General features: G+C 36.4%; 1 protein-coding gene across 4 annotated transcripts in view; it reads left to right on the forward strand.

The window, feature by feature from the left end:
* The window catches only part of LOC129744014 (tubulin monoglutamylase TTLL4-like), a 69,868-nt gene that overhangs the window by 16,808 nt on the left and 26,708 nt on the right, over positions 1–26,352 (forward strand). The window contains exon 1 of one of the 4 annotated variants that reach the window (XM_055736314.1): positions 834–1,459. The exons of 1 other annotated variant lie outside the window; for it this stretch is intronic. In XM_055736314.1, the coding sequence (XP_055592289.1) occupies positions 1,418–1,459 (42 nt within the window). In that variant the 5' untranslated portion in view covers positions 834–1,417. 2 more of the 4 variants (XM_055736318.1, XM_055736315.1) reach the window with 2 other exon arrangements.

The raw sequence follows: 26,352 nt of genomic DNA on the forward strand, positions 1-26,352 counted from the left end.
CACCCTGTAGACATTCCTTTTTTTGCAAACTACCTCTGGTTGATCAATTGATTCGAACACTTGGCTTCTCGACAGCCAAGCCAAATGATAATATTAAAAAATCTTTGCGCTTTCTGATTTCATTAAAGATCATTTCAGAATGCTCAACCAGGTTGGACATTATCAATTTACAGTCCAAATTGGCCTTATTTGAATTGAGCGATGGTTTTTGCACAGATATTTTGGCTTTTTTTTTCAATCTTCACAACAATCGTTTAGTGTTTTGGAAAAATTATTTTTAACAAATAATCTAAATGAAGCACTTTTTCTCTTTTTCAGGTAATTGAAGGATCGGATAACGTGAGTATTCAGGAAGTTTATATATTTTTCTTGATATTGTTGATGTAGTTGGAATCTGAAATTTTCGTGCTGGTGGTTGGCATCTTAGTAAATATACCTATCAAAATCGATTGAACTGTCATTTTCGCCATAACTTTAACTAAATACATACATTTGAAACTTTGGAAAAATCAAAACAAAGGTCAATTTTGATATACAAAAATTAAAATCAAATTAAATGTGCTGATCACCTAAAATTTATCAAATCTCTTCAAACTTTCCACCGATGCCGCCCGAAGTGCTTCCCACCGCAACCGGAAAACAACGTTCAGTCAGAATGGCTAAAATCGTGCAATAAAACACCACCCACCACAACAAGAAGACACCCGACCAGACAGGGCATCCGCGCGCCGTGAAAAGCGTGCAAGCTTTCCCCTTTTGGATGGGTGCGGTGCGGGAAAAACGGAAATTGTTACCGATTAAAAACAAAAATCGCCTTCGTCGCCTCAGTCAAGTGGTGACTCGCGAACGAAGCGGAACGAAGTCGTGGTGCTACGAGTAGTTTGTCCCGATTTTTGTTTGGTTTTCCTCAACTGGCTCTCGTTTGAACGGTGGAACCCTTTCGAGGCCCTCCCGATTGATCCGGCAGCTCTCTCATTGACGGCTGTTTGGGTTTTATTGGTTTGTTTGCGTTTTGGGTAGCCGTGTTTACGGAAAAGCCATAAAAACAAGTTTAGTGTTTTACGTTCGAGCCTCTCCAGTTAGGACTTGCTGGAAATAAGTTTAGATTTGAGTGGAAAAATCTTCCAATTGAATTGCAAGTTATGTTGACAGCCCTTGGATCAGCTCCCCAAAGAAAGTGTGAATCTCTCCTAAAACAGCTACTTAATCGAATTCAGATGAACGAAATTCGAAGGCTAACGCTTGCAAAGTAGCAGCCAAAAATGTGTTTGATTTTATTTGTTCATTGATCGAGCCATAAGCAAAAAAAACAAAGCGAAAAATAACTGAAATCTAGTTCAATAGTGCGAAAAGTGTGTTCAGCGGCCAAATTCGTCCTTCGAATCGGTTCAAATCGACAGAACTGGCTCACAACACCATGGCGTCGTGTCACGCAAATCTCTCTTGCGTTTGTACCTACGTAAGTACGACTTATTATGCGGTTGGGATTTGAATTTTATTGGATCTCGAGTAGAATTGAATCTACTACTAGGTGAGGAATAGTTTCAGCAATTACAGCGCTGAACGAGGACCAAAATGTGCTTTATGAAAATGAGACTTTCCTATTGAAGCTCCATTGCAATTCAAATGTTTTCGAAGGATTTAGGCTCATAGATTAACTAAATGTCGAAAGTGTAGTTTGTAGTGTAGTGTAGCTTTGTAATTGTAAACCATTGCAAACATTTGATTTAGTTGCTTGAAAGCTTTTTCGAAGATGGAGTTTTTTTTAACTCTTAACTCTCTCATTCATTCACAATTTTGCCTACTGATTGAAGCCCAAAAATCCTTCAATTGTTATAGTTTTCAATTTTTCCATTAATAAACAAGAAATAATTAATATCTTAAGTATGCTCGGGTAAGTTAAGGCAATATTATAAACATCGCAAGTATCATCACAAAGCATCATTGCATACGTGAAGGCGATTTAAAAGACAAAATTATAGAAAAAATGCTATCATGCCTTGAAAGCTTTAATTTGGTTCATAGTTTTTGCCCGAAAAAAAATTATTACAGTGCCAAAATCTGGGTCTAGTTTTCATATGCGGATAGCACAGTGATGTCAAATTTTGGTTTTATTGGAAGAATAATGATGCCTCAATTGGCGGCGTTTTAAAAATGGATTTGATATCACAACGATGCCAAATTCTAGCTGCGAATTGTACCTCAAAGTGGCATCATTTTGCCCTCAAAACTCGTTTTGAAACGTTGGCTAAATAAGGTATCATTAAGGTTCCAGTGAAACCTACACTTGGCATGATTGAGGTATCCATATATGAAAAGTGAGACCCAAATTTTGGCATTGTACCACCTTTATTCGGGTAAAATTATACCTCAATTTACTTTCAAGGCATGATAGCAAAATTAGGTATTATTTTCCCATAAAATTCTGCTCGGGAAAGTTATTGAAAGACCATATCTGAGAAAAAAAAATAGTTTTGAGCTATTTTTCCATGTTTTAGGAGCATAATGCTCTTTTGATCGAATAATGTCCATAACTCGAACGTTCAAATATTTAAGCAAAAAAAACCTCTCAGAGTTCATGAAGGCGTTATTTCTTCTCAAGACATTCATTTTGTAACCAGGGTGCTTAATCGCTTGGCGCACGGCACCCTCCCAAATAAACGCACTTCAATCAATCAATCAATCATTTTGTAACCAACTAGGTACTTAAATATGGTTGTTATATCATATTTACAATAAGTTTTTGCACTTCTTGAACGGTTATCGTCAGAGGACGGATCGTCTATGTATTCAGTCAATTAGGAACATTCTTGACGATCAGTCTGATGGATAACCATCAGAATTGATTCTAGACATCTCAAAGCGGATTACTTTCAAGTGTCACTTTTGCATCCCACTGTCCATAATTTACCACTTCCAGCTTGAAGGCAATAGCGATTAACTCTTAAGATATTTTTCCATTATGCAACCGAACGAAAGTGTTACGAAACTTAAACTGTAATTTTCTTGAAACATGCCAAATAGTTCATACGACCTGTTCTAAACTGACCAAAATTTTGCTTTTTTTTCTCAGTTTGGTTTTTACAGTTTTCTCTGGTGTGTTTGAAGACATCTGGAGGCCCAGCCAAAAAACAAAATTGGATAAAAACGATCGTTGGAAATTTTACACAAGTTTCGTGGGCCAGCTTGTACGTCTGTTCTCTGTGCTAATATTTAAAGGAAAAAATATTAAAGTAGAAATATCGTCATTTTCTCTATACTAGATGACGGGTTTTGCTTTTTAATTTGGCAAAAAATGGGTTTTTTCGACAATTCGTATTAATAGATGGTATTGATATTGTCTCATGCCAGATGTTTCTTGTTAGTATTTGAAAACTTTCAAACAAATTGGTTTATCACCATCAAACTTTGAGGTTTGTTAGAATCCAGATCTGAAGTCAAAGGATATTATACCGAGCTTTTATTCAGCAATGAAATGACAATTTTTTTAAAGTTCATTATTAATGAATTGATTAAAAAAAACAATGCTTACAAATCGTTTCCGAGGTTTCAGTGCCCCAAAAAACAAAAGGCTAACAATTATTATTCATGTACTCTGATAATGGACTTGGATTTATGCCTAAGAGACTTATGACATATCTTTAAGTTTCCGAATAACATGAAAGAAGTGTAGGCTGGTAGTGTGAATTTTGAAAAGAATAAAAATTGAAATTGAATTAAAATTTTTTTTTTCTTTTCGCAACGTCTGATGGGAAGAATAACAGCTTGCTATTACATTTTTGATAAAAAAAATTGCTACTTCTATAAATTAAAAAAAAGCTAATACATCGGCAACGAGCATTAATGAAAACAAACCCTTCCCGTGTTATTGTATCATAAAACTAAATAAAAACGAATCTGACTTAAGCCATACTAGCTTCTACATAAATTAATCGATTGCTATTTGTTTGTGTCTGATTCAAAAAGAAATATGTATATTGTTCAATAAATTAATGCCTTAAATCTGTTCGTACTGACAAATGAAATACAGAGATCAAATCACATTTCTCAAATGAGTGGGATTTAATTTTTTGTAAATGTACGTAAACTAAACAAAAAAGTCATGAAAATATGTTCGGACGGCATCCCTGATCAGCATTGACAGCTCCATATTAACATTTTGAAAGGGCACAAATTGATGTTTTTTTATCAATAGAGACAAATGTGTGCAACAGAATTGTTTTTGTTTTCTCTCAGATTCAAACCTAATGTAGTGAAAAAAACTATATTTCTTAATGTTTTCCCATAATTTATTTGTGCATGTGAACGTAAAACAAAAATTTAAACAAATGAAAAATCAACGCTGAAAATGTTTCACAGAAACGATTGTTGATGAGAATACAAAATTTTGAGCACATTTACTTTAAATTAAAACGAAAATTGCGTGTACATTAAGCATCATGTGACTTTGTTATTAGCGAGAAGGAAAAATTTTGTTTCCGCCATGGAATGTGACGTAATTTTTATAAAAAAATCATCTTAGGTTCCGAATGGCATGAATGTTGGTTTTGAATGAAACATTTTGACTATTCTTTAAATCTTTACTATTATAAAACAAATGCATGGTGTGCCAAAATACGTTATTAAGAAAAATGACCACCAAAACGGCACTCTGCATTCGAAAGATATAGTATTCAGGCATCCATCCTGAAAATTTGGAAATGTTTCATCGGGCTTTTTTGCAATTAGAGCGATTTTAAAATTTAAGTAAATTTGCATTAGATTTCCAATGAGGTTTTTCGACCTTATGTTCTATGACCATGGATTTTTCTGACTACATATTTTAGGAGAATCACTTAGTTCAATGACTTTATAGAAAATTTCATGCCCGACAACTTTGTCGAAGACTGGAAAAAGATTTGAGTTGATCTTGAAATGTTATTGGCAATTTTCTAAAACTTTATTAGACTGATTGAAATTTTTCCATATTTCTTAAGTTTTTTTTTTTCAATTCAGCTTCACTAAAAAGCGAATATCTTTCCAGGCGTAGTTTGAATCGTTTTTGGGTCTTCAACCATTTTTTTCGTGCTTAAAATGTGCTTAGTCGAACAAAGTAAATTGCGTAATATTGGCTTTAAAATAGTCATTTTTGATTACCGTCTTGGATTCAACAATAAAAATAAACGATATTTTCTATTTAAAATTAAAAATCAACACAGATGACCACTGTTATAGTCCACTACAGCATTTACAGGGTGGCCACCCATTCGGGAAAAGCGGGAAAAAGACGGGATTTGAAATCCAACGGGAAAAAAGCGGGAAAAAGCCGGGAATTTTTTCGAAAAGTCGGGAATTTTTGGCTGTGAAAGTCTGTTCAATGAAGTTATGTCGAAATAGGTCGAAACAAGTGGAAATGGATTGACAGTTGATCACCAGTCTCTTTCCAGCTGACTTCGACCGATTTCTACTAGGTCGAAACGAATCCTCCCGACGAGCTGGTTCGGTTTGATTAGTTTGAACTTGCTTCAATGAACAACAAAAGGATGTTCCCGGACAGCCAGATTACTAATCAAATGGAAATGGGAAAAACAAAAAAAAACTATTTGATTCCACACATCCCCTATTTTTTGAATGAAGTTTTAAATTTACTACAGAATTGCAGCGAGTTCGTATTAGGGTTTGACGAAACGTTAAATAAGATCGTGCAGAAGCAACAAATGGATATTGGTGTGCAGTGTGCGCTTCTGGAATCAAAACACAAACTTAGTTGAAGCAAAATATATATGTTCTACATTCTTATCGTCGACGCGCTCGAATGATCTTCTGAATAGCGTGGAATTATGTTTTTCGAAAAATCCTGATCTACTGGAACGAGTGATCCAGTGTTCCATGGATGGTCCAGCAATAAATTAGAAAATGCTCAAGGAACTAACTAATGAGGTTCAAGAACTTGCTTATAATCCGGCGTACGATATTCTCACCATTGGGAACTGTGGACTTCACACTGTACATAACTCGTTCAAGGAGGGACTGAGGAAAAGTGAATGGAATTTGCATGAATTTTTGAGAGCGTTGTATAGCCTGTTAAAAAATATTTCACTTAGAAGGGCAGATTATACTGCAGTAACGGGTTCAACTACAATTCCGTTCAAATTTTGTGACGTTCGCTGGGTGGAAAATGAACGCGTTGCAGAACGTGCTACCGTATCTCAAACGGTTTGTCGACGAGGTAAAAAACAAGAGGAGAAAAACATTAAGGAAAACCATCCAAATTTTAAGCAGAGTTTTCCATCGATTTCCCCGTCGAAGTTATTTGACATTGTTGCTAAAGCTGTAGATGATAATTTGCTGGGACTAAAATTGAGTTTTTTTTTTGTTACGGCCGCTTTGACTGTTGAGTCCTTTTTACGCGAGTATCAGACAGAAGCTCCGATGGTTCCGTTTCTCAGCGATGATTTAACCGGGCTTGTAAGAGCATCGATGGAGAAAGTTGTAAAGTCTGAACGACTAAACATGAATCAAAACACTGAAACCTGGAATTGAATTCTCAGAAATCAATCTTTTACCTCCTGGAAGCGTGGAAATTGGATTCTCTCCTAAATCGGCAATTAAGAAAGCAAAAGAGTGTGGTCATGTTTCCGTCAAAGATATCCTTGTATTCAGGAATAGCAGAAATATTTTTGAATAAAATGGCTATACGATCTCCCTTGTCTTATCCCATCACTCGGTATTTATCGTGCGTCAATCCCGATGTGATTGCACACTATCCAGATATTGCGAAAAAAAAACCTTTAGACCTGTGTGTAGAAGTACTTGTCGACAAACATCAATTAAGTGCTTAACATTTTCGAATCGAGTGACATAGTTTTAGAAATTTAAAAAATGATTTGTAGGTTAATTGGTAAACTAATTGAAACAAAAACCATTTAAAGATCATTTACCACTTGAAGAAAGCTTAATCGATTTTCGTTTCTATGGTTTCAAAAATGAATATTCGGAATTTAGTTTGATTTTCTGTTGTATAAAACCGGGAATTTCGTGAAACCATGCGGGGGAAAAACGGGAAAAATGCGGGAAATTAAAAATTGATTTTGAGTGGCTACCCTGCATTTAAGAGATGACCATAGTACAACTTCGGGGGTTTGATATCGTTTCCACGTTTCTGAAAAATCATGATGAATACTTTCCGAGGCTGGCTCTCCGAATACATCCAGCAATTTTCCGGTGTATGCGCAAAAATCATTTACATGGAATTGTAGAATGTGGAATTTGGAAGAGTTTGGCAGTTTAAGATTCTTCCACACTGTAGAAAACTCATCAATGGGTAATGTTTCCTCGGAATCTAAGTTTTCCTTAAGCATGCCTTGTAAATCTCCTGGAACAGCTTCACTGCCTGTGATATCGGTATTTTTACAGTTTTAAGTGTTTTTTTTTTATCTATTTTACTAACCTTTAAATGCTTAGCACATCTGAGGAATCCATTAGATTATGGCAAGCTATCCCTGTGAAACCAAACGTTTGTTGGAGATGCCTCACTCCTGCCTTTGCAGTCCACAATTCTGCTAGCTCTGGATTCGTTGCTGCAACTGCCTTAAACAAGGCAATCGTGATTCCGAGGTGTAAGTGCAAAGACGGTGGGGGAGCGGCAGTTAATATTAGCTGATCGTCAGATCTTTTGAAGAGTGGCTCGTGAACACAGCATGAAAATCTCTTAGCAGATTTACAGTTGGCTTCTTTCCATTGCTGTGCGTTTTTCTTGATTGTCCCCACAGTCCTCAAGTTTCCGTTACGTGTCATCAAATATTGCTTACTGACATCGCAATATGGGCACGGATGTGCTGACGAATGAGCCATTATGCCCGTTGTAATATTTATGACTTTTTAATCTCCTGCAACATATCCATCGATGTCTTGCAACTGTAGCGCGTTCCAAATTGGAGCAATATTCTCATATTTTTCTTTCCAGTTATTTTCCGTTCAAAATTGCCTGCAGCGTATTGTTTGCAGACAACTCGACAAGTATTGCAAAGAACAGTAAGCAGCTGCGCTTGTGTATGTAAACCGTCAATAGAACACAGTTTCTCGTTTCCAATTCCCATTCCATTCTCTTCTCATTCCCATCAAAGACAAAAGGATGAAAAAAACGCAGTGCGTTTTTTTGGTAATCGGACGAGTTTAACAATAAACCTTCGTTTGCTAACTGACTCAGTCGGTACAAACCAGTGTGGTTAAGTTATCGGACTCGCAAGTCGAAACAAGAACGTTGGGTTGATTCTCACTTCTTTTCTCGGCATAAACTATCCAATAGGATGAAAATCCTTTAAAATGTTTATTTGTTTCGCTTGAATGTAGTGGTCATGCATAATTTTACCTGAAAGCTTGAGTCTTCATGCCAGTAGTGCTTCTTCAAGCATATCATCTCTGGTTTAATGCAGGTTTCAGCGCATTTTTGGCATTAAGATAGTGCTGAACGGTGTAGAAATTATGCAACCTCTTCTTTGGGTGTACCTGTGGTTCAGTAATAATAACAGGTTTTTCGATAAACAAAATAAAAAAAATACCAAACAATTCAACGAACTCCAATAAATAACAGAACTCAGCGATTATCGTTTACTGTGTAAAATGTATAATCCATACGAAAAAAATGAAAAATATAAATTTAAAATCAGAATATTATTTGGGACCACTATAGAATGGACTATGTATTGACTTGCATAATAAAGTTTTTTTTCGCAGGTTGATAGTCAACAAAACATCGCAAATATCGCCAAAACTCTCTATATACGAATATATTTTCAAAGGATCATATTAGCCTGATAATTCACCTGCAGCTTTTTTGATGGACCCTTGATTGTTTTGCGTTTTCAATTAAATTCACTTAAATGAAAACAGAGTTTCCTGCAAAGATATTTGAAATGTTCTTGAGTGCTTCCTCCAATAAGTATCATGAGAAATTAACTTCTCAAAATCGTTTACTATTCTAAGTTGTCTCTCTTTGTTGATATCCCGAAAAAAAGAAAATAAGAAATTCCATTTTTTCTAGTTTCATTATTATCTTAACTCTGAGCAGAAAAACATGGATTTTCAATACACAACAATATCTAAAAACCGTCATGGGCTTTTCCGTGTAAAGTGTTGTTTAAATTTTTTTTTATCAGAGACAAACGTAAGATTCTCCATCCAATCCGATCAATCTATGATTTTTTATATGTGTGGGTGTCGAATGCCCGCAATGGGGGACAAATCGCGCTGTTCCTTTTGGCAGCAGCCTTCGACAACTGTCCAACTTTGCGCCAATAAAGAAAAAAATGCCTAACGCCCTGGTCCCGGCAAGGATTTATCCACGATGCCAGCCATAGGACAACAGTTTGCCCGTTGTGACTTCAGGCCCAGATCTAGATCAAGGATGACAGTATTCTCCACTATTATTGCTTCACGGAAGTTTACAGCTTTGGGGGCGCGAATTCTCGGGACGAGCTGTTGGATCTGATTTCGAAATCGGCCTCCTCTTCCTGGTGTCTCGCTTCGCCTGCCCGGTTTTATTTATGCTGATAGTTGGTATTGTCGAGAAAATGTTTCTCACGAATCACGAAACCGAACAACCTACAACGCCTGGGTTCCGCTGCAGCGACTGAGCTCCATTCATCGTTGTCTTCTCGTGACACGCGGTCATGGAACAGGTGCTATGCAAGCTCTACTTTCATGTCGACAACCTCTTCCGCGAAAAGAAACCCCAGGGCGATGATTCAAAAGGGCCCATTCAATTTCCGAAAATAATGTGAAACACCTAAAAAGAGATACCCAATTTTTTCCTCACAGTAGCTCAGTTTAAGCTAACTAATTCGGCCATACGACGTTTCTGAAAAGCGCTACCGGAAGCAGACACGAAGGGTGCTTCTTGTATCCTTTATTTTTTTCGTGGGGTGTTAAGAAGCACGTTTGGGGTAATAAAACCGTTGTCACGTGAGGGTTTTGTCAGGAACGTGCGAACGTTTAAATACGCTGATGTAGCCTGAACGGAGTGGATTGGGTTCAACGATCAATGGAAGATAAGAGCTTGAATGATACAAAATGGTCTTTTTTTGTGAATGAAAAGCATTTTTTGTTACTGTTTAATATAAACTGAGGGGAGTGAATGCATATCTGCACTTACACTCTGTTTCTTGTTTCACAAACAAATACTTAAAATATTCAAAAGAAATGTAACTCATGGCAACCATCAACATACGGCTTTGAAGTCGTTTGAAATCTTTGAAAACTAAAAACAACGTTTGAAATCCAGAACAAAACGTTTGCATGATCCTGCCATAATAAAATTTTAGAACAGGAGCAATAGCCCTCGTCACTCAGTGGAACTCGCTAGCGGGAATGTCTGTCTGGTTCGTTAGCCTAATTTTAGTTTGTGCTACTACCCAACAGCAACGAACGAAGCATAAAAAAACCCAACCCATCTTTGGAGAGAACATTTGTAGGTCAGATTCTTATCGGTGTGAAAATGTGCTTGCATGTCTGTCTAACTTATCAGTTCGAATGTTGGATATGTGCAGCACCATGTGAAGAGTGTTTGCGAAAAAACGTCAACACTTTTTTTTGAATAACTTTGAAATGCATGGATGAAAATTAATTCAATTTTCAGTGAAGTTAGTAAAGTAATGTTAACATGTGCAAATTGTTGTGAAATTCTGCCAAGTGGATTATGCGATAGCGTTCACTGAAGAAGCTCATTGACCAAAAAATTCGGACAGGATCGTTTTAAATCCAGGAAAGTCCTACTGGGAGACCCCAAAACAGCTGAAAATCAACTATTCGACCAAAGATCTTATGTTTTATTGTTCAAAAACTTTAGGTCAAACAGTGAACTAAAATTGGAATGAAAGTGCAGATAATTGATTTTTTGAAGGTGAAGAATGTGAAAGGTTTAATCAAGCAAAAAAAAATCTACCTTCCATTGCACTTCCATTGGTCCCACAAGACTGATTACCTATTTGGGTCTGATCTGGCATTGTGCCATTACACGAAAATTGTGTTAAAAGTCAACCATGTTGTTTTGTACCAAAGGAGGACAATCTGGTACACCCAAAATTCAGCCTCTGTGCCAATGGCGTGTAGTCAATTTCATAGCATCATTGGTACAAGAAGATAACGCGACCGGCACTGATTCGATTTGCGCCCACCGGCATTAACCTCCCAGCGCAACCGAATTGCGTATGTCTGAATGAAACAAAATAAAAACGTTTTCGCGTCCCTCCCCATCGCATCACAAGCCGAAGAAGGATGGAAATAAATACCGGCCAACACCAGGCAGCCAGCGAACCGAGCACTGTGCGTGTGAATGTAGCAAAAGCAACAACAAAAACATCCTTCTAATTCAATCGACCGGCAAACACGGCTAAGCTGTGCGTGTGTATGTAGCAAAAGCAACAACAAACACATTCCTTCGATTCACCGGCAAACAACACCGGCCAAGCTGCCCGGCTTCAGCAGCTGTGTATATGTAGCGTGTGTATGTAATAGCAGGCAGTAAGCAAAGCACAGTTCTCATTCAATGGGTTTCCCGTTCCTTCACTCCCGTTCCCTTTCCCGTTTCCATCTTAAGACAAAGGAATGCATTGAAAGGAGGCCAAACGCCGGGAAGCCGCCGTTGTACGTTTTTTTTGTGATTGATCGGTAACAGAAAGCCTATGACAAATATACCTCGTCCTGCATGAAGCTCGAATAGTACACTGGTTAGGATGTCGGACTGGCAAGACGATACAATTGGTGATTTGAGTTCGATTCTCACCACAGCGCTGTGGTTTTAATTTTTATTTTCTTGTTTCTGGGATGAATTATCCAATAGGAAGGAAATCCCATAAAATGTTTTTCTTGTTTCGCTTGAATGTAGTGGTCATCATTTTGGTTGGGAGCCGAGTCCTTATGCCAGTTACGGTTTTTCAAACATACCGTCTTCGGCACAGTGCACATTTCAGCGCATTATCGGCACAGAGATTTGCTAAATAGGCATAGGATTTTTGCAACCTCTTCTATGGGTGTATATTTGCCATAACTTCTATCTAATTCAAAATTTTGAGTAATTTTAAGGTTAAGGTCTGTGAAACAGAAAACGTTATCATACATATATAGCCTTGATTCGGAAAAGGACTGATTGAGTGTATGTTTTATAGATGGCGCACATTAGTAGCTGGCTTCACTGAGAATTTCATCAATTTTCATTCATGCATATAAAAGATATTTACACAAACTAAGTGTTGCATTTTTTTTTCGAATAACCTTCTTTTTCATATATCTTATTAAAGCTCATCAATTGTACTTCTAGAAACTCCGTTTGGAGACGAAAATAGAAAGAACAATACAACAACTTTTTATTTAATTTTAGTTTAATTAAATGAATTTTGTGTGCTGTTTTGGACATAGAGCATTGACCCCTAAAGCAACATAACATGTTCAGTAAGGCATCATGTTTTCAGTTAAATTTCGAAGGATATGTTCTCCGTAGCCAATATGTATTACCACCCTTCATGAACGTAACACGTCAATCATTTAACTGGGAGTACCTAGCACAATACAATATACAATCGGTTTACGCCAGAAAACAGCAATAAATTTTCAAATCAATGACCTTCCCATTAACAAGGATGCATGCTAGTTGATGTAGCGGGAATTTAGAATGGCTGCTACTTTGTTGTTGTTTTGTGAATCATCTTCTATGTTATCTGTCCTTCTGATTTTATTTAAAAATATTCCTTTTTTCACCCTTTTTTTATTTTGTTTATTGATTTTTTTTATCATTTGTGAAATAACATTTGCTTTTAAACGTTATACACATTCAGGTAGATTATGAGCTTCATTGGTACCTTAGGATAACGCCTTTTCAACCGCACTAAACTTTGATGTTTGAGTTCAATTCGTTTGATGTTCGAACACTAGAAATCACTGAAATCTTTTTGTTCATTTAGCTGGAAAGTCTTAAAGTGAATACTAAAACCTTTTTAAACGTTTTAAATTATGTCTAATTTATTTTATAAAAATCTGAAAATCAGTCAATAAATGGGGCAAAATAAGCAGCCCCTGGGGCACTTCTAAGGCATTTTTGACTAATTCTGCCTCCCGGATTCCTTTTGTATGTTCCCGAGCAGACTTTGATGCCTGAATCGATAGCTAACAGTAACCAAAATGAGCTATCAATGCCAAAATGATAGCATAATTAAGTATCGTATTTCTCCCGATGACAAAATTAGGTTTCATTAAAGCATCAATATGTCGAAATGTGATACCAAAACAAAACCTAAATAAGGCATTGATACCTAAATGAAAGCACTATTTGGTTTTGTTTTTTCCAAGATAACAAAACAAGGCATCATTAAGGTTTCATTTATCATGATAGAGCAGAAAAGTAAGATCAAAATGATACTATGATTTGGCATTCAATTTTCTGTGATGAAAAATCAGATTAAGTTTGGTGTTAAAAATAAATCGAACTGTAAACAAACAGCATATTTGTTCGTTAACGGCATAGTGCGTACCTTTTTTAGTATTAATTTTTCAGTCATTGTAAAAATAGGCATCATTAAGAGCAGAAAAGTGAAATCAAAATGATAGCATGATTTGATATTAAATTTTCTGTAGTGATAAATCAAAAATATTACAGGTGTTAAAAACTAAATCGAACTGAAAACAAACAGTAAATTTGATTTTTGAGTTGATTTTTTAGTCAATGCATGAATAGGCATCTTTATGGTATCATTATTTTTTATTGTTCATTTTCATTTTGACCTAAAAACCAACTTGTTATCAGACATTTAATTGTAAAAAACTCTTTATTTAAATTTTATAAAACCCCAAGCTTGTTCCAAAACGTGGTTCAAATAATATGAAGATGACAAAAAAATTCTGGGTAAAATAAAAACATACATGAAAAAACAACTTAGCACGAGTTGGGTTTTGTTTAGTTGAAAATATCATCAACTTCAAGTTTTCTTTGTTTTTTTTCCTTAAACCCTCTTGAATTAGATCATTAGTATAACAATGCATATTTTGTAAATAAATATGCCTGACTTTGGCTCCTTAAAACCTTCGGTATGAGCCGTTTCAAATAAACGAATTATAAAAAAAATATTTTGTAAATATAAGTTTTAGGTGTTAAAATTCAAATCCAACTGAAAACAAACAGCCAATTCGTTCGACAAACGCACAGTGCGCGCATTATTTATTGCAGATTTGTCAGTCTTTACAAAAATAGACATCAATCAGGTATCACTATTTTACATCACCTATTCAGTGTTTATTCAGAATAAACCAAAACTAAGTTCAGAAAACAATATATAAAAAAAATTATTATTAATTATTAATCAATTTATAATAAATAATTATTAATAAAAATTAAAAAATAATTATAGAAAATAATTCAATATCAAAATCCCTGAGATAGCCAATCTGACGCCTGAAAATAGAACATACATTGTTTGTACTTGCCTCTAAAACTTTAGTCAATTATACCATTATACTCTAAGTAGAACAGGCCTCCTGAAAATAATTTGAATAACGAAGTTATTTATTTAATGTTTAATTTAGGTAAAAATGGCATTTCTTGAACCATCGATGTTATTTTAAAATCATTTGATAAAAATGGATTTTTGCGAAATCAATTATTATGCTTTTGATATGATGTGTATAATTGTTATACTTTCTTGATGTACAATTAACAAACTTTAATATCAACGAATCAAGATTATAAAGTTTAATATAATTAAATGTATACAAAAATTTTTAACTGCTATTTAAGATTGATTTATATCACAATGTATTGTAGTGGGTATATGGTGTCAGTTACCGATCCTCAATTGGTTTGTTTTGAATTCGTGATGTTTTCAGTGAGTCTTCGTGTTTACATTTTATAGTGACGAATTTTGTACCTATCCGACACTGTTGCATAAAAAGGTGTCCAGAAAAACCGCAGCAGCAGAATCGCGCATCCCGACGCTCCAGGTATGTCAATTCCGGATCGTAGAGGATATAAAAACAATGGCAATAGCATCAGCGTTGGAAGCAACAACTATGCAAGGATTGCCGTCGGTTTCAGGTGCTTTGCGACACCTGCACTTCCAGTCGAAGAAAAAGTAGACCTTCCGGGATCTGGCCAAGGATACGGAGAAAGACGCAAGAAACGAATGACGTTCTTTATTCGTGGGAACGTTCACCTTGGAAAGGGGTCAACTAATTACAGGTAAGTGCAATCTAGCATTTCTTTTGTCGTGCCTAGTCCATGCTAATCGAAGATTCCGACCTGCAACTAGCTGCAACAAGCAAACCAGCGTTACCGTAGGACTTAAGCTACAGGGAAGGAAAACGAGACGGAAGGGAATTTCGGATCAGCTCCACCTGGATTACACAGCTGCAAATCAGGAAACAAATGTGAATCATTTCGCTGATCAGTAGGAAGCAACTGCATTGAGCCTCTCTCTGTGCGACATACTGGATCGTTATTATCAATCTAGTCTAGAAGGTAGGTGGTGATTATTTTTCTGATTAAATTTTCATCTAAGCATCTTACTATTTCTGGACATCATAACATTTTACGACTTAGTATATCGCTGATAATATTCGCTGGTGCTGTAAATTGTTGTTGAGATTAATTTTTTTTGGAATCTCCCAATTATTGGAACTCTCCAATTTCAACCAACGAATTAGTTTAATGTTGTTTTCGTATATTACTTGCATAGCATATCTACTCATATTCTTCACTTTTTTTGTTTACAAATTGTTTTATTACATCACTTATCGATTAGAAGTAAATTGTACTATGTACTATATGTACTATGCCAAGAACCAATCGTAAGCTAGTTTTGGGCAAACTATTCTCGCTATTCTGAAATAATTTCATTTTAAGTAGCTTTGTTTCAAAATAACAGTTCCTTTTTTAAGTAAAAATCCAATTTTACCATTAGAGTACGAAATTTTCATCAAGGTTGTTGTCTCTGTTGGTGCTTCTACGCAAGAATGTCACACTAGAGAGAATTCTGTGGAAAATGCTAATTTTATCAAAAAATTCTCTTAAAATGAATATTTACTGTTTCATATAAAGTTATTAATCTAAAATAATACTAAAATAGTGGGTGGGGGAAGAGCGAGGAGTTTTAAGTGATTTACATTGAGGAAATTTCACCAACATTTTTCGGTAGGCATTACTTACAAGATACCCAACTATACATTTTTTATAAACAAAGTGGAACGTATTTCTTAAATAACGGTTTAACTTGATTATTTGAGAAAAATAGAAACTAAGCGAGCTTTTTTAAATGATAGAAAAAATGTAGCCGTGAGACAGTTTCTCGTATAATTAGCGTAGGTATGCGTTCTGTTCTACGCAAATGTGTCACACAACGCATTTTTCACTCTAATTTTCCATTTGCTGTTGGAAATGTTTTTTTTGCCAAAAAAAACGTTGTAAAATGATAATCTTCGAACTGATTACTCTGAAAACACTATCGATGAATTTTAAGTTAAATAGAAATATCTAATATATAAAGATGAGCTGGGCTATATATGTTTGTATATATATATATATATATATATATATATATATATATATATATGTACCTTATCCAAATCCACACCGCTTAACCGATCAGCATGAAATTTGGTACAGTGATGTAAACGGACATGAGAAAGGTCGAGGTAATAGTTTTGAGCCCCTCCCACCTAAGAAAAGGGACCCTCCCTTACAACTTACGTTTTTATTCCCACGAACCAAAATCATGGCACCCATTTGTCAACCGATTTTCGTTTCCTTTGGCGGGATTGTTTTCATCATCACCATGGGCTGGGCATTAGAAACGACCATCTAAAGTTCAAGTGTACTGGAAAGTAAATCAAAGCTCATTACGTTTTACAGTATGATGATTCCCTTAAACCATCAAAGTCTTTTTTGAAAGTATTTTGATTTTAAAGTAGGTATTTATTAAGACAAATTTGATAAATTGAATTAAAAATATCCTAAATTTAGTTTTTTATTGAGGATGAAACCGTGATTAGCTCTTCACACGATGATAAAAACAACATGTTTTGTTCAGCAAAGTTTCAATGCACAAAAATCCGCATCTTTTGATGGCATTGGTATCAAAAATATTTTACGCTTGGTACACGTTTTGGTCAGTTGAATTCGAAACTTTTGGACAAAAGAATTTTTTTTCTTGGAAATAGCTTGCTTGTTTTACATTTTGATACAAATTTGGTTCATTTTTCATTTTTCACGTGTGGTATTTAACTCCAACAAAATTAAAAAAATATAAAATATATAAATTTTATGAAAATTTTTGGACCCAGAATTTATTTAAAATCAAATCTTTTGAAAGTGGACTATTTTCAAAGATCGCGCTTGCGGAACCTTTAAACATGATTTTTTTTAGTCGGCCTCATACAAAAGTTTGTTCTGCACATTCTAATCTACCATTTGGAGGGTGAGCCCCCAGATTCCCAGAAGTTATGCAATTTTGGGACACCCTAATGTGACAATTATGCTTCCAGCGGCAGTGTAACTTTCGAAAGAATAATATTGTACCTTTTGTAAACTTAATAAACATTTAAAAAAATCAAATTGCATTCCTTCGTAAAAATCTCATACAGAAGAATAAATATTGCATTGCATCCAATCTTGAGAATATTATTTGATGTTTTTTGGCTCATTTTTAACATCCTTATGTATGCAACGATTATAGATATTTATATGAATAAAACAAATTGTGTTTATTGCATCACTGCGTTAGCTGCAACTTAATTCGAAGATTTAGAATTAGAATAAATTTAGGTGTTTAGCTGGTTGGATTAGATTATAATTAAAATGCTTGTAAATTGTATCTTTAAAGAATTAAGCCATTCGATGGTTTAAAGTTTTTTTGCTATCATGCCTTTTTAGCGAAATTTGGTATAATTGTTCCGAATAATAATGCAACAATGTCAAAATAAGGCGCTAGTTTTCTTTATAGGGATAGCACAGTTCTACCAAGTTTTGGTTTCACTGGATGTATTTAGATACCTCGTTTAGCTGTGCTTTAGCAATGAAATTTTGAAAGCACGACGATGCCTAATTTTGGCAGTAAATTATGCCTTAAAGTGGCATCATTATGCCCTCAAAACTCGTTTGGAAACGTTGGCTAAACAAGGTATCATTAAGGTTTCAGTGAAACCTACACTTGACATGATTGAGGTATCCATGTATGAAAAGTGAGACCCAAATTTTGGCATTGTACCACCTTTATTCGGGCAAAATGATACCTCATTTTACTTTCAAGGCATGATAGCAAAATAAGGTATAAATTTGCCATAAAAGTCTGCTCGGGTTGGTAATCACTAAAATTGAAAACAAAAACCATTCTTTTATTTTCTTCCATTCTAGAAAAGATGGAACTAATGATTTATTGGACCTTTGGAGTAAAAGCTGATTTGTGTTTCATTTACTCACTCAACTGATAATAACAAACATGATGTTTGTTTACAAGTATTATTTAGTCCAAAATTCTATAGGAAACGCATTTCTCGGGCCATTTCGTATTTTTATATTTCGACCAAAGAATATTTTGGAAACTTGACATATGTTGGCTTTATTTTTCAAGAATACCTCAGTGAAAAAAGTTAAAATTTTCGCTGTATCTCAAGCCTCAATAATTCGTGAAACGTCACTTTCCGACAGATGATTGTAGGATAGTTGATCTGAGTCTTGAACAAAGTGTGAAATTTTTTCTTCACATGAGTAAAAAAATGTTATGTAAGCGTCACATAGGTATATTCGTGTGTGAGCACCCGAATTTCTATAGAATTTCTAAAAATTACTGTATATGGACGATTGGAAGACGACACTAACTACATGAAAAACTTGCCATGTGAAAATAAAGTCTTACGCCAGAGAATCCAAAAATTAGCCTCCGATAGAATTGGCCGATCAAAACAACCGTGACCGTGAGAGAGATTTTCATCCCCAAGCACTTTTAAACTTAGTTCATTTAAAAATGGGACAGTTACAAATGCGTGTATCTAAAAAATCATACTTTGGTTGAAATAGTCTCTTTGAAGGAAATAAAGGTTATTTTACGATAATTCAAGAAAATAATTGAAAAAATATTTATCGTTATTTATAAGAAATATTTCTACTTCATTCTTGGTATCTTTCAGCGACACTTTTTTCAGTCAGAACATTGATCAGTTTTTTCCACTTACACTTCGTAAAATCTGTATTTTGGGCACCAGCAAAATAAAGTGTCCCATTTCTTAATAACTAAGCTATAAAATTTTTCAATTGCAATTTTGCTCTCGATAAGCTGTGCATTCCGATTTAATTTTTTCTTTTTTCACGTTAAGGGTAAGTTCTTGCTCACGGAGAAAAGAAAATGTCTCACTATTTTGACTGGAACCAGGGTTGCCAATGTTCCTGATTTTTCAGGATTGGCCTGATATTTTGAGGCCCATCCTGATAACCAGATAAGCTTCCGTTTTTCCTGATTTTTTTTTAAGCAAGCCTGATTATGCCTGATTTAGTAATTTTAATGGACAACTATATGTCTCAATAAACCAAATGATATAAACTTTTAACCCTGATAAACTAGCAATAGATTGTCAATATGATACTTTTGCTAGTTTGGAGACTTGTACTTTCTTCAGGCGCACCCAAATAACAAACATTTTTTCGAAACTCTTATGAATTTATGAAAAGCTCTCTGATAGCCTTGATAAAAAAAAACACCATTTGGGGATCTACGGTGTTAATTTAACTCTTTTCACCTAATTCGCTGTATCTCGTTTGTTGTTCAACTATACAAATCGTACATAATTATAGATTTAGAAACCTTAAAACGTAACTCAGACAATATTCAGCTACAACTACTCGTTTTTATGTCATTCAAGGTGGAAGAAAAACATCTTCAAAACATGCTTCGGAAAAAAGGCTCTAGATAACTTATTATTTGCTAAAAAAAGTCACTTTTCGATCACAATTAGCAAGTTGAAGTAATTTTGCACAGTTTGGTATCATTAGTTTTTTAAAATACAAAACACAGTTTTTTGACAAATTTTCAAAGATGGGTGTTTTTTTAAAACTTTTTTTCAATCTGCATTTTCTCTTATTATTCTTACGTTTAAATTTACTTCGCACATACTTAAATGTAAACGCAGTATTTTCACAATAAAATTATATTCACAAGAAAGGTTATTTCATACCAATTCTAGTTGAGTACGGGTGAATTGTCGAGTTCATTCGAATCGCGCAGGGGGCTTCGACAAGGTGATGGTCTATCCTGCATGATGTTCAACGTGGCGCTAGAAGGTGTTATTCGACGAGCGGTGGGCGAAATGCGGGGCACGATTTTCAACAGATCCAGTCAACTTATCTGCTTTGCCGATGACATTGATATAGTCGGCAGATCATCTGCGGCGGTGGAGGAGATCTACCGCAAACTGAAACGCGAAGCAGGAAGGATTGGGTTGATGATTAATACGTCCAAGACGAAGTACATGCTGGCCTGCGGATCCGAGACCGACCGAACCCGCTTGTCCAGTAATAACAAGGTCACGATCGACGGCGACGAGCTGGAGATAGTCGAAGACTTTGTCTATCTCGGCTCACTGGTGACCGCAGACAATGACACCAGCCGTGAGATCCGGAGGCGAATTATCAGCGGAAGTCGTGCCTACTATGGACTCCACAAGCAACTGCGGTCGAGAAGACTTTGCCCTCGCACGAAGTGTAACCTGTATATGACGCTTATTAGACCGGTTGTTCTCTACGGGCACGAGACATGGATATTGCTCGAGGAGGACCTGCGTACACTCGGGGTATTCGAGCGACGAGTGTTAAGAACCATCTTTGGCGGCGTACAGGAGAACGGAGTGTGGAGGCGAAGGATGAACCACGAGCTCGCGCGACTCTACGGCGAACCCAGTATCCAGAAGGTGGTGAAAGCTGGCCGGATACGCTGGGCGGGACATGTTGCGAGAATGCCGGACGACTGTCCTGCAAAACAGGTGTTCGCTACGAATCCGGTAGGAACAAGACGAGCGGGGGCGCAACGAGCGAGGTGGTTAGACCAAGTGGAGCGTGATCTGGCGAACGTGGGGTGCCCGAGAAATTGGAGAACGGTTGCCATGGACCGAGTGAATTTTAGGAATTATGTTCGTCAAGTTATGTCGTGAGACGGAATACTATGTAAATAAAAATAAAAAATCTAGTTGAGTACATAATTGTAATTGCGCTGCGATTTTTCACAAAAATATGATAGCCGGATTCAATTGTGTTTATCGAATATACAAGTTGCCTATGCATTACTCTATGTGAGACTTAAAAAAATAATGTGTGATCTAAATTTTGATTTTACACTAAGAGCACTAAAAACTAATGATTCGTAACAAATGAGAAATTTAAGGACAACTAATTTTGTTTATTTTCCAATCCTCTACAAACACAATACCCATCCAATATCGTTTTCATTCCAATCGTATATAAAGCTCGAAATTTGTGGAGAATTTTTACAGGAAAACCTACTTTTCATTCGTTTGCTAGTAAAAACTGTTTGAGTGGTAGTAAAGTTTTTGAACAAAATATGACTACAAAATTTATTCTAATTCTAACATTTTTTTGTCTTAAGATTTTTGATGCAACAAAAATTGAATTTTCTGGAATTTTTCAAAGTTGACTACTTTGTGCGATTTTTTTTACAAATCGAAATTTCAGCTGTTTTTGAGGTCGACCGTCAGGTTGTACCCGGATTTTCAGTGCTTTTACTTTGTTTGAACCAATAAACGGTATATTCATTGGAAAGGTAATTTAATCTACATTCTAATAGATGCAACAATTTACGCTGTGAGATTTCACAAAAATATGCAAATTATAAACGTAAAATCATTCCTGAATTTCTAGAACCACAAGCAGAACGCGTCCAGCAGAACGTGTTTGTTTGCTCTCCGAGTCCAAAAGTGGGAGGTGATTTAGGCAGAGAGCAGAGCAAAATGCACGAAATAATGATGCGTGTCGTGCGTTTTTGATTGGAAATATTCTATTGATTGTAGTTTGCGTTTGCTAAATAGTCACGACACGCATCATTATTTCTCTCTCTCTCTCTCTCTCTCTCTCTCTCTCTCTCTCTCTCTCTCTCTCTCTCTGCTTAAATGAAATCACCTACCACCGTTGGACTCGGAGGGCAAACAAACACGTTCTGCTGGACGCGTTCTACTTGTGGTTCTAGAAATTCAGGAATGATTTAACGTTTATAATTTTCATATTTTTGTGAAATCTCACAGCGTAAATTGTTGCACCTCATTAGAATGTAAATTAAATTCCATGTTCAACGGATATGGTTTTAATTACTTGAAACAATTCATTTTTTGTTTATCAAAAATCTAAATCGACAAAATGTTAGAATTAGAATAAATTTTGTAGTCATGTTTTTTTTTTAACTTTACCACATATTTTACTGACGTTACAAGGTTTCTAGTGATATAAGTTTCGTTGTAATCGGTTAGATATGAAAAGAGTTATAACGATTTTAGTAGGGACATCTAAAGATTATGAAATTTTTATATAGGTGGATAGAAGGTTAGAAGCATATCATCACATATCAATTCCCTACTAAAAAGGACATCACTTTTCACCGCTAGGCCGATAAATTAAATCTACAAATTGTGGTAAATTGTGGCCAATTGTGCGAAAAAATGAGTAAATTTGAGTTGAAATGAGAGAAACCAGTACTCATAGAGAGAAAATGTGTGAGTTGTTGCAAATTGTGAAGCAGTTTTGGAATTTTGATCATTACCATTCCAAATTCAAAGAATTCTCTCTTTATTGCAATCTCTCGATTTCGGGCGGGTTATCTTGATCGTCATTGGAAACGGATGAGAAATCATCGCGTTCTCACATGTGTTAAACAAGTGATAAACTAGTTCTCTTATCCGTTCTGCTCGATTTGCTTCCCTGCTCACCACACGGGGCTCAGACATTCGACCGAAAGATGTTAGGCCGAAAGATGTTCGGCCAAATAGGACTACAGGTCCGGTGCCGATTGACCGACGTATAGGGCGGAGATAAAAAATCTCCACAGCTGGCGATCCGGAGCCAGCGTCTCCACTTGCTACCAGCCAAGGTTCTCGTAAACTGTGCGGATTTCAGCGGCTAAACTACGCCGCCACGAGCTTCTGGGCCTACCTCTTCTTCGATGCTTATCTGGATTCCAGTCAAGCGCCTCTCTGCAAATCTCGTGTTCTCTCTTCGCAGCAAGTTTTGCACCCGTACAACAATACGAATTTGACGGACATACGGTTATTCGGCCGAATGAATGTGCAATGGTTGATGGGATGGTAAGCCGAATGGTCGTTGGGCCAAATAGACGCAATGTTGAATGGAAATCAGGCCGGATGGACGTTGCCTAACGGATGCTTATGGCCATCCAATCGGCCCAGCATCCATGCAGATTAGTGTCGATCATAAATCCTAACAATCGTTCGGCGGAACAACTATTCTGTCTAACATTCATTCGGTATGCTAGCATTCTATCATCCACATAGCCTAACAACTGTGGCCTAACAGTCATTCGACTTAACAACCATTCGGCCTTACGTCCATTTAGCCTTTTGTCCATTCGGCCTTCCATCCTTTCTCCAGTCTTCGGTTGAATGACCGTCGACCGTATGACCCATTCGGCCTAGTGGTCTATCCAACCTGATAACCCATTCACCATTCACCGTCCATCAGCTGGACCTTCATCCGGATGACCTTCTGCTTTATTTTGGCGGAATGTTCTTCTCACCACACGTATGAGTCCAGATTAGAGTTTAATCACGCATTTAGATCGCATTGCTTTCGAATCGGGGTACTACGTGGTTCAAGACCTCCCATACATATGGGAATTAATCCCTAAAAACTGTTCAGCGTTCTTAGCTAGTAGATTTTTGGATATCCACCTTCTCTTTGTTTAGGTTCATGCACTCCTCTAACTGATCGTTCCTAGTTACTTTTTGGAATTCTTTGAGTTTTTAATGCTTTTAATTGTCCAATTCCTCATTTGCAACACTGTGTATTAGAACAATCTTCCTGTTATTAGAATAGTCCTCTTATGTATTGTTCTATTGATTTCTATTTCTATTGATTACAATACTTTGATAGGTTAAACCTGAAATCTCAGGCGATGCATAATTAGCCTACTCAACCCAATTACATTTATGATTTGCCTGTTTCAACGTGTGTATCGAGTATATATGAACATAACAAACATTCTACATAAACACACTACTCTCTATCATGCCTGACACAGCTTATTGACTAACTTTCTTGCAGAAGCCAGCCACTGCACTGTCTCACTGAACACAAAAGCAATAGCGAGTAAAAGACGAAAATCGTTCATCCTTACGCTCATTTAGCGGCTCAGGAGCTTATATGAGTTGTCCCTTTTTGTGTGAGCTAACCAGTACCACCAACATTCTAGTTATTGGAACCATCCCATCATCAGTACTAGCCTAGCCTTGACGGGCACGAAAAGTGGTTTATTGGATTTAAAGAGTTTTTGCTTTTGCATAATAACTACAGCCAACGTCGTCGTGGCTTATTTGTTCTGGTGCGTCGAATTCCTCCCCGTGTTTCTGAATAGAAGTGTGTCAATAATCTTTTTAACGGGTGCCTAGTTGTCGTTTTCAATAAGTACAGCAAAGCCAAAGTGGAGGAAACGGTGTCGTCAGACTCTGGTCATGCGACCTTCTCGTAATTCGGATACGGTAAATTTCGCTACCGAATCCTGTAGGAAAATCACATAAATAGTTCCAATTACATTGACCAGCACAAATCACCTGTGATGTGACCAATTAGCGCTCTTTCGCCATTCGGAACTATAGCGTGCTGCAGGAGGACCAAAATTAGTCACCCTTTTTTCGTTCTATATTAATGGGGCCATATTTTCGAATTGCCCTGCTTACGTTTTCTATTGGGATTTCTATGTGAACGATACCATAGCCAGATGTGTCACCCGAGAAGGTGGGTGGTTTGAGTGGGTGGCGAATTTTCATCCGAACGATTCTGGAACATTCTCAATTAATCAAACGGTGGAAAACTGCAAACGTTCCTTTTCATTAATTTTCAACCAAATATGTAGTGTCTAAAACTAAACAAAATAATACAATGAATACATCTGCTGAAGACAAAAATGCACCTGCTGCTTAAAACGTCGCCATAAAGCTTTTTTCGCATTTATGTCCATTCCCAAATTTAAGACGAGCCGTTGTGGTGGTATTAGTACCGAGAACCCGAATCGTTTTGATTCCTGAATCAGTACAGTAAACATCCCTTGTTTTATTGGTGAACGTGTTTGAAAGCATCACGAAACCAAAAAAAAAACAGCGTAGCAACACCACAAAAGCAAACCACTGAAGGATCGTTCTGGCTTGGACCATTTCGACGAGGTTGGGCGGGCCAGCTTCTCGCAGGAGTGGGAAAGCCAGGAAGGATCTCATCTGAGAGGCTGTCCCACGTGTATTCTTTTAGATTGTGTTTGTGTTATTTACAAATTTGTTATCAGTTGAGAGAAATTCGCGCGAAAGACCATCGAATGTCTAGGGTTTCTGAAACCAAATTTCTGAAATAAAAAAAAAAACAATCATATGTATTTGCACGACTTTTACTAATAAACACTTACAAAAGAAAATATTTTTCCTTCTCAATGCAAAAAATTTAGAATTTTTCAGTAGCTTGTGATATAGCTAAGTTGGCAAGTTAGTTGCCTCCTGAGACGATGTTCTCGAGCCCAAGAATAAATATCGAACACAATTGTACCGGATAAGTTTTTCAATAACTGTCCGCCAACTGCAATGGTGGTAAAACGACTATTGAAACAAAAAAAATTAAGTTGGGAGAAGTTTAGCTCTAAGGCTTGAAAGGTGAGACATGAGACCTGAGGCATGATACGTAAGACATGCGACATGAGAAATGGAATATGAGACGTGAGACGTGAAAAGCAAGGCACTAGACCGGTTTTTCGACCACGTAAAATCAAGAAGTGGTACGCGGGACGTGGGCGAAAGACATAAAAAGTGAAAAATGAGACGTGAGATGTGAGAAGTAAGACGTAAGAGTGAGAAATGAGAAATGAGGCATGGGAAGTGAGAAGTAAGCGGTGAAAAGTGGTACGGGACAAGCTAGATGTGAGAAGTCAGAAATGAGAAGAAAGACGTGAGACGTGAGGAGTGAAAGGTAAGAAGTAATTATTCACACCAGAGAACAAAGAAGTGTAACAAGAGACGTAAAAAGTGACACGTGAAAGGGAGAAATGAAACGTAAAATTATTTAAATTTTAAATTTCACGTCTCTCGTTACATTTCTTTGTTCTTAGGTCTTAATAATTACTTCTTACT

Source organism: Uranotaenia lowii, chromosome 2, assembly GCF_029784155.1.
Source record: "Uranotaenia lowii strain MFRU-FL chromosome 2, ASM2978415v1, whole genome shotgun sequence".
In the NCBI taxonomy this organism is placed as follows: Eukaryota; Metazoa; Arthropoda; class Insecta; order Diptera; family Culicidae; genus Uranotaenia; species Uranotaenia lowii.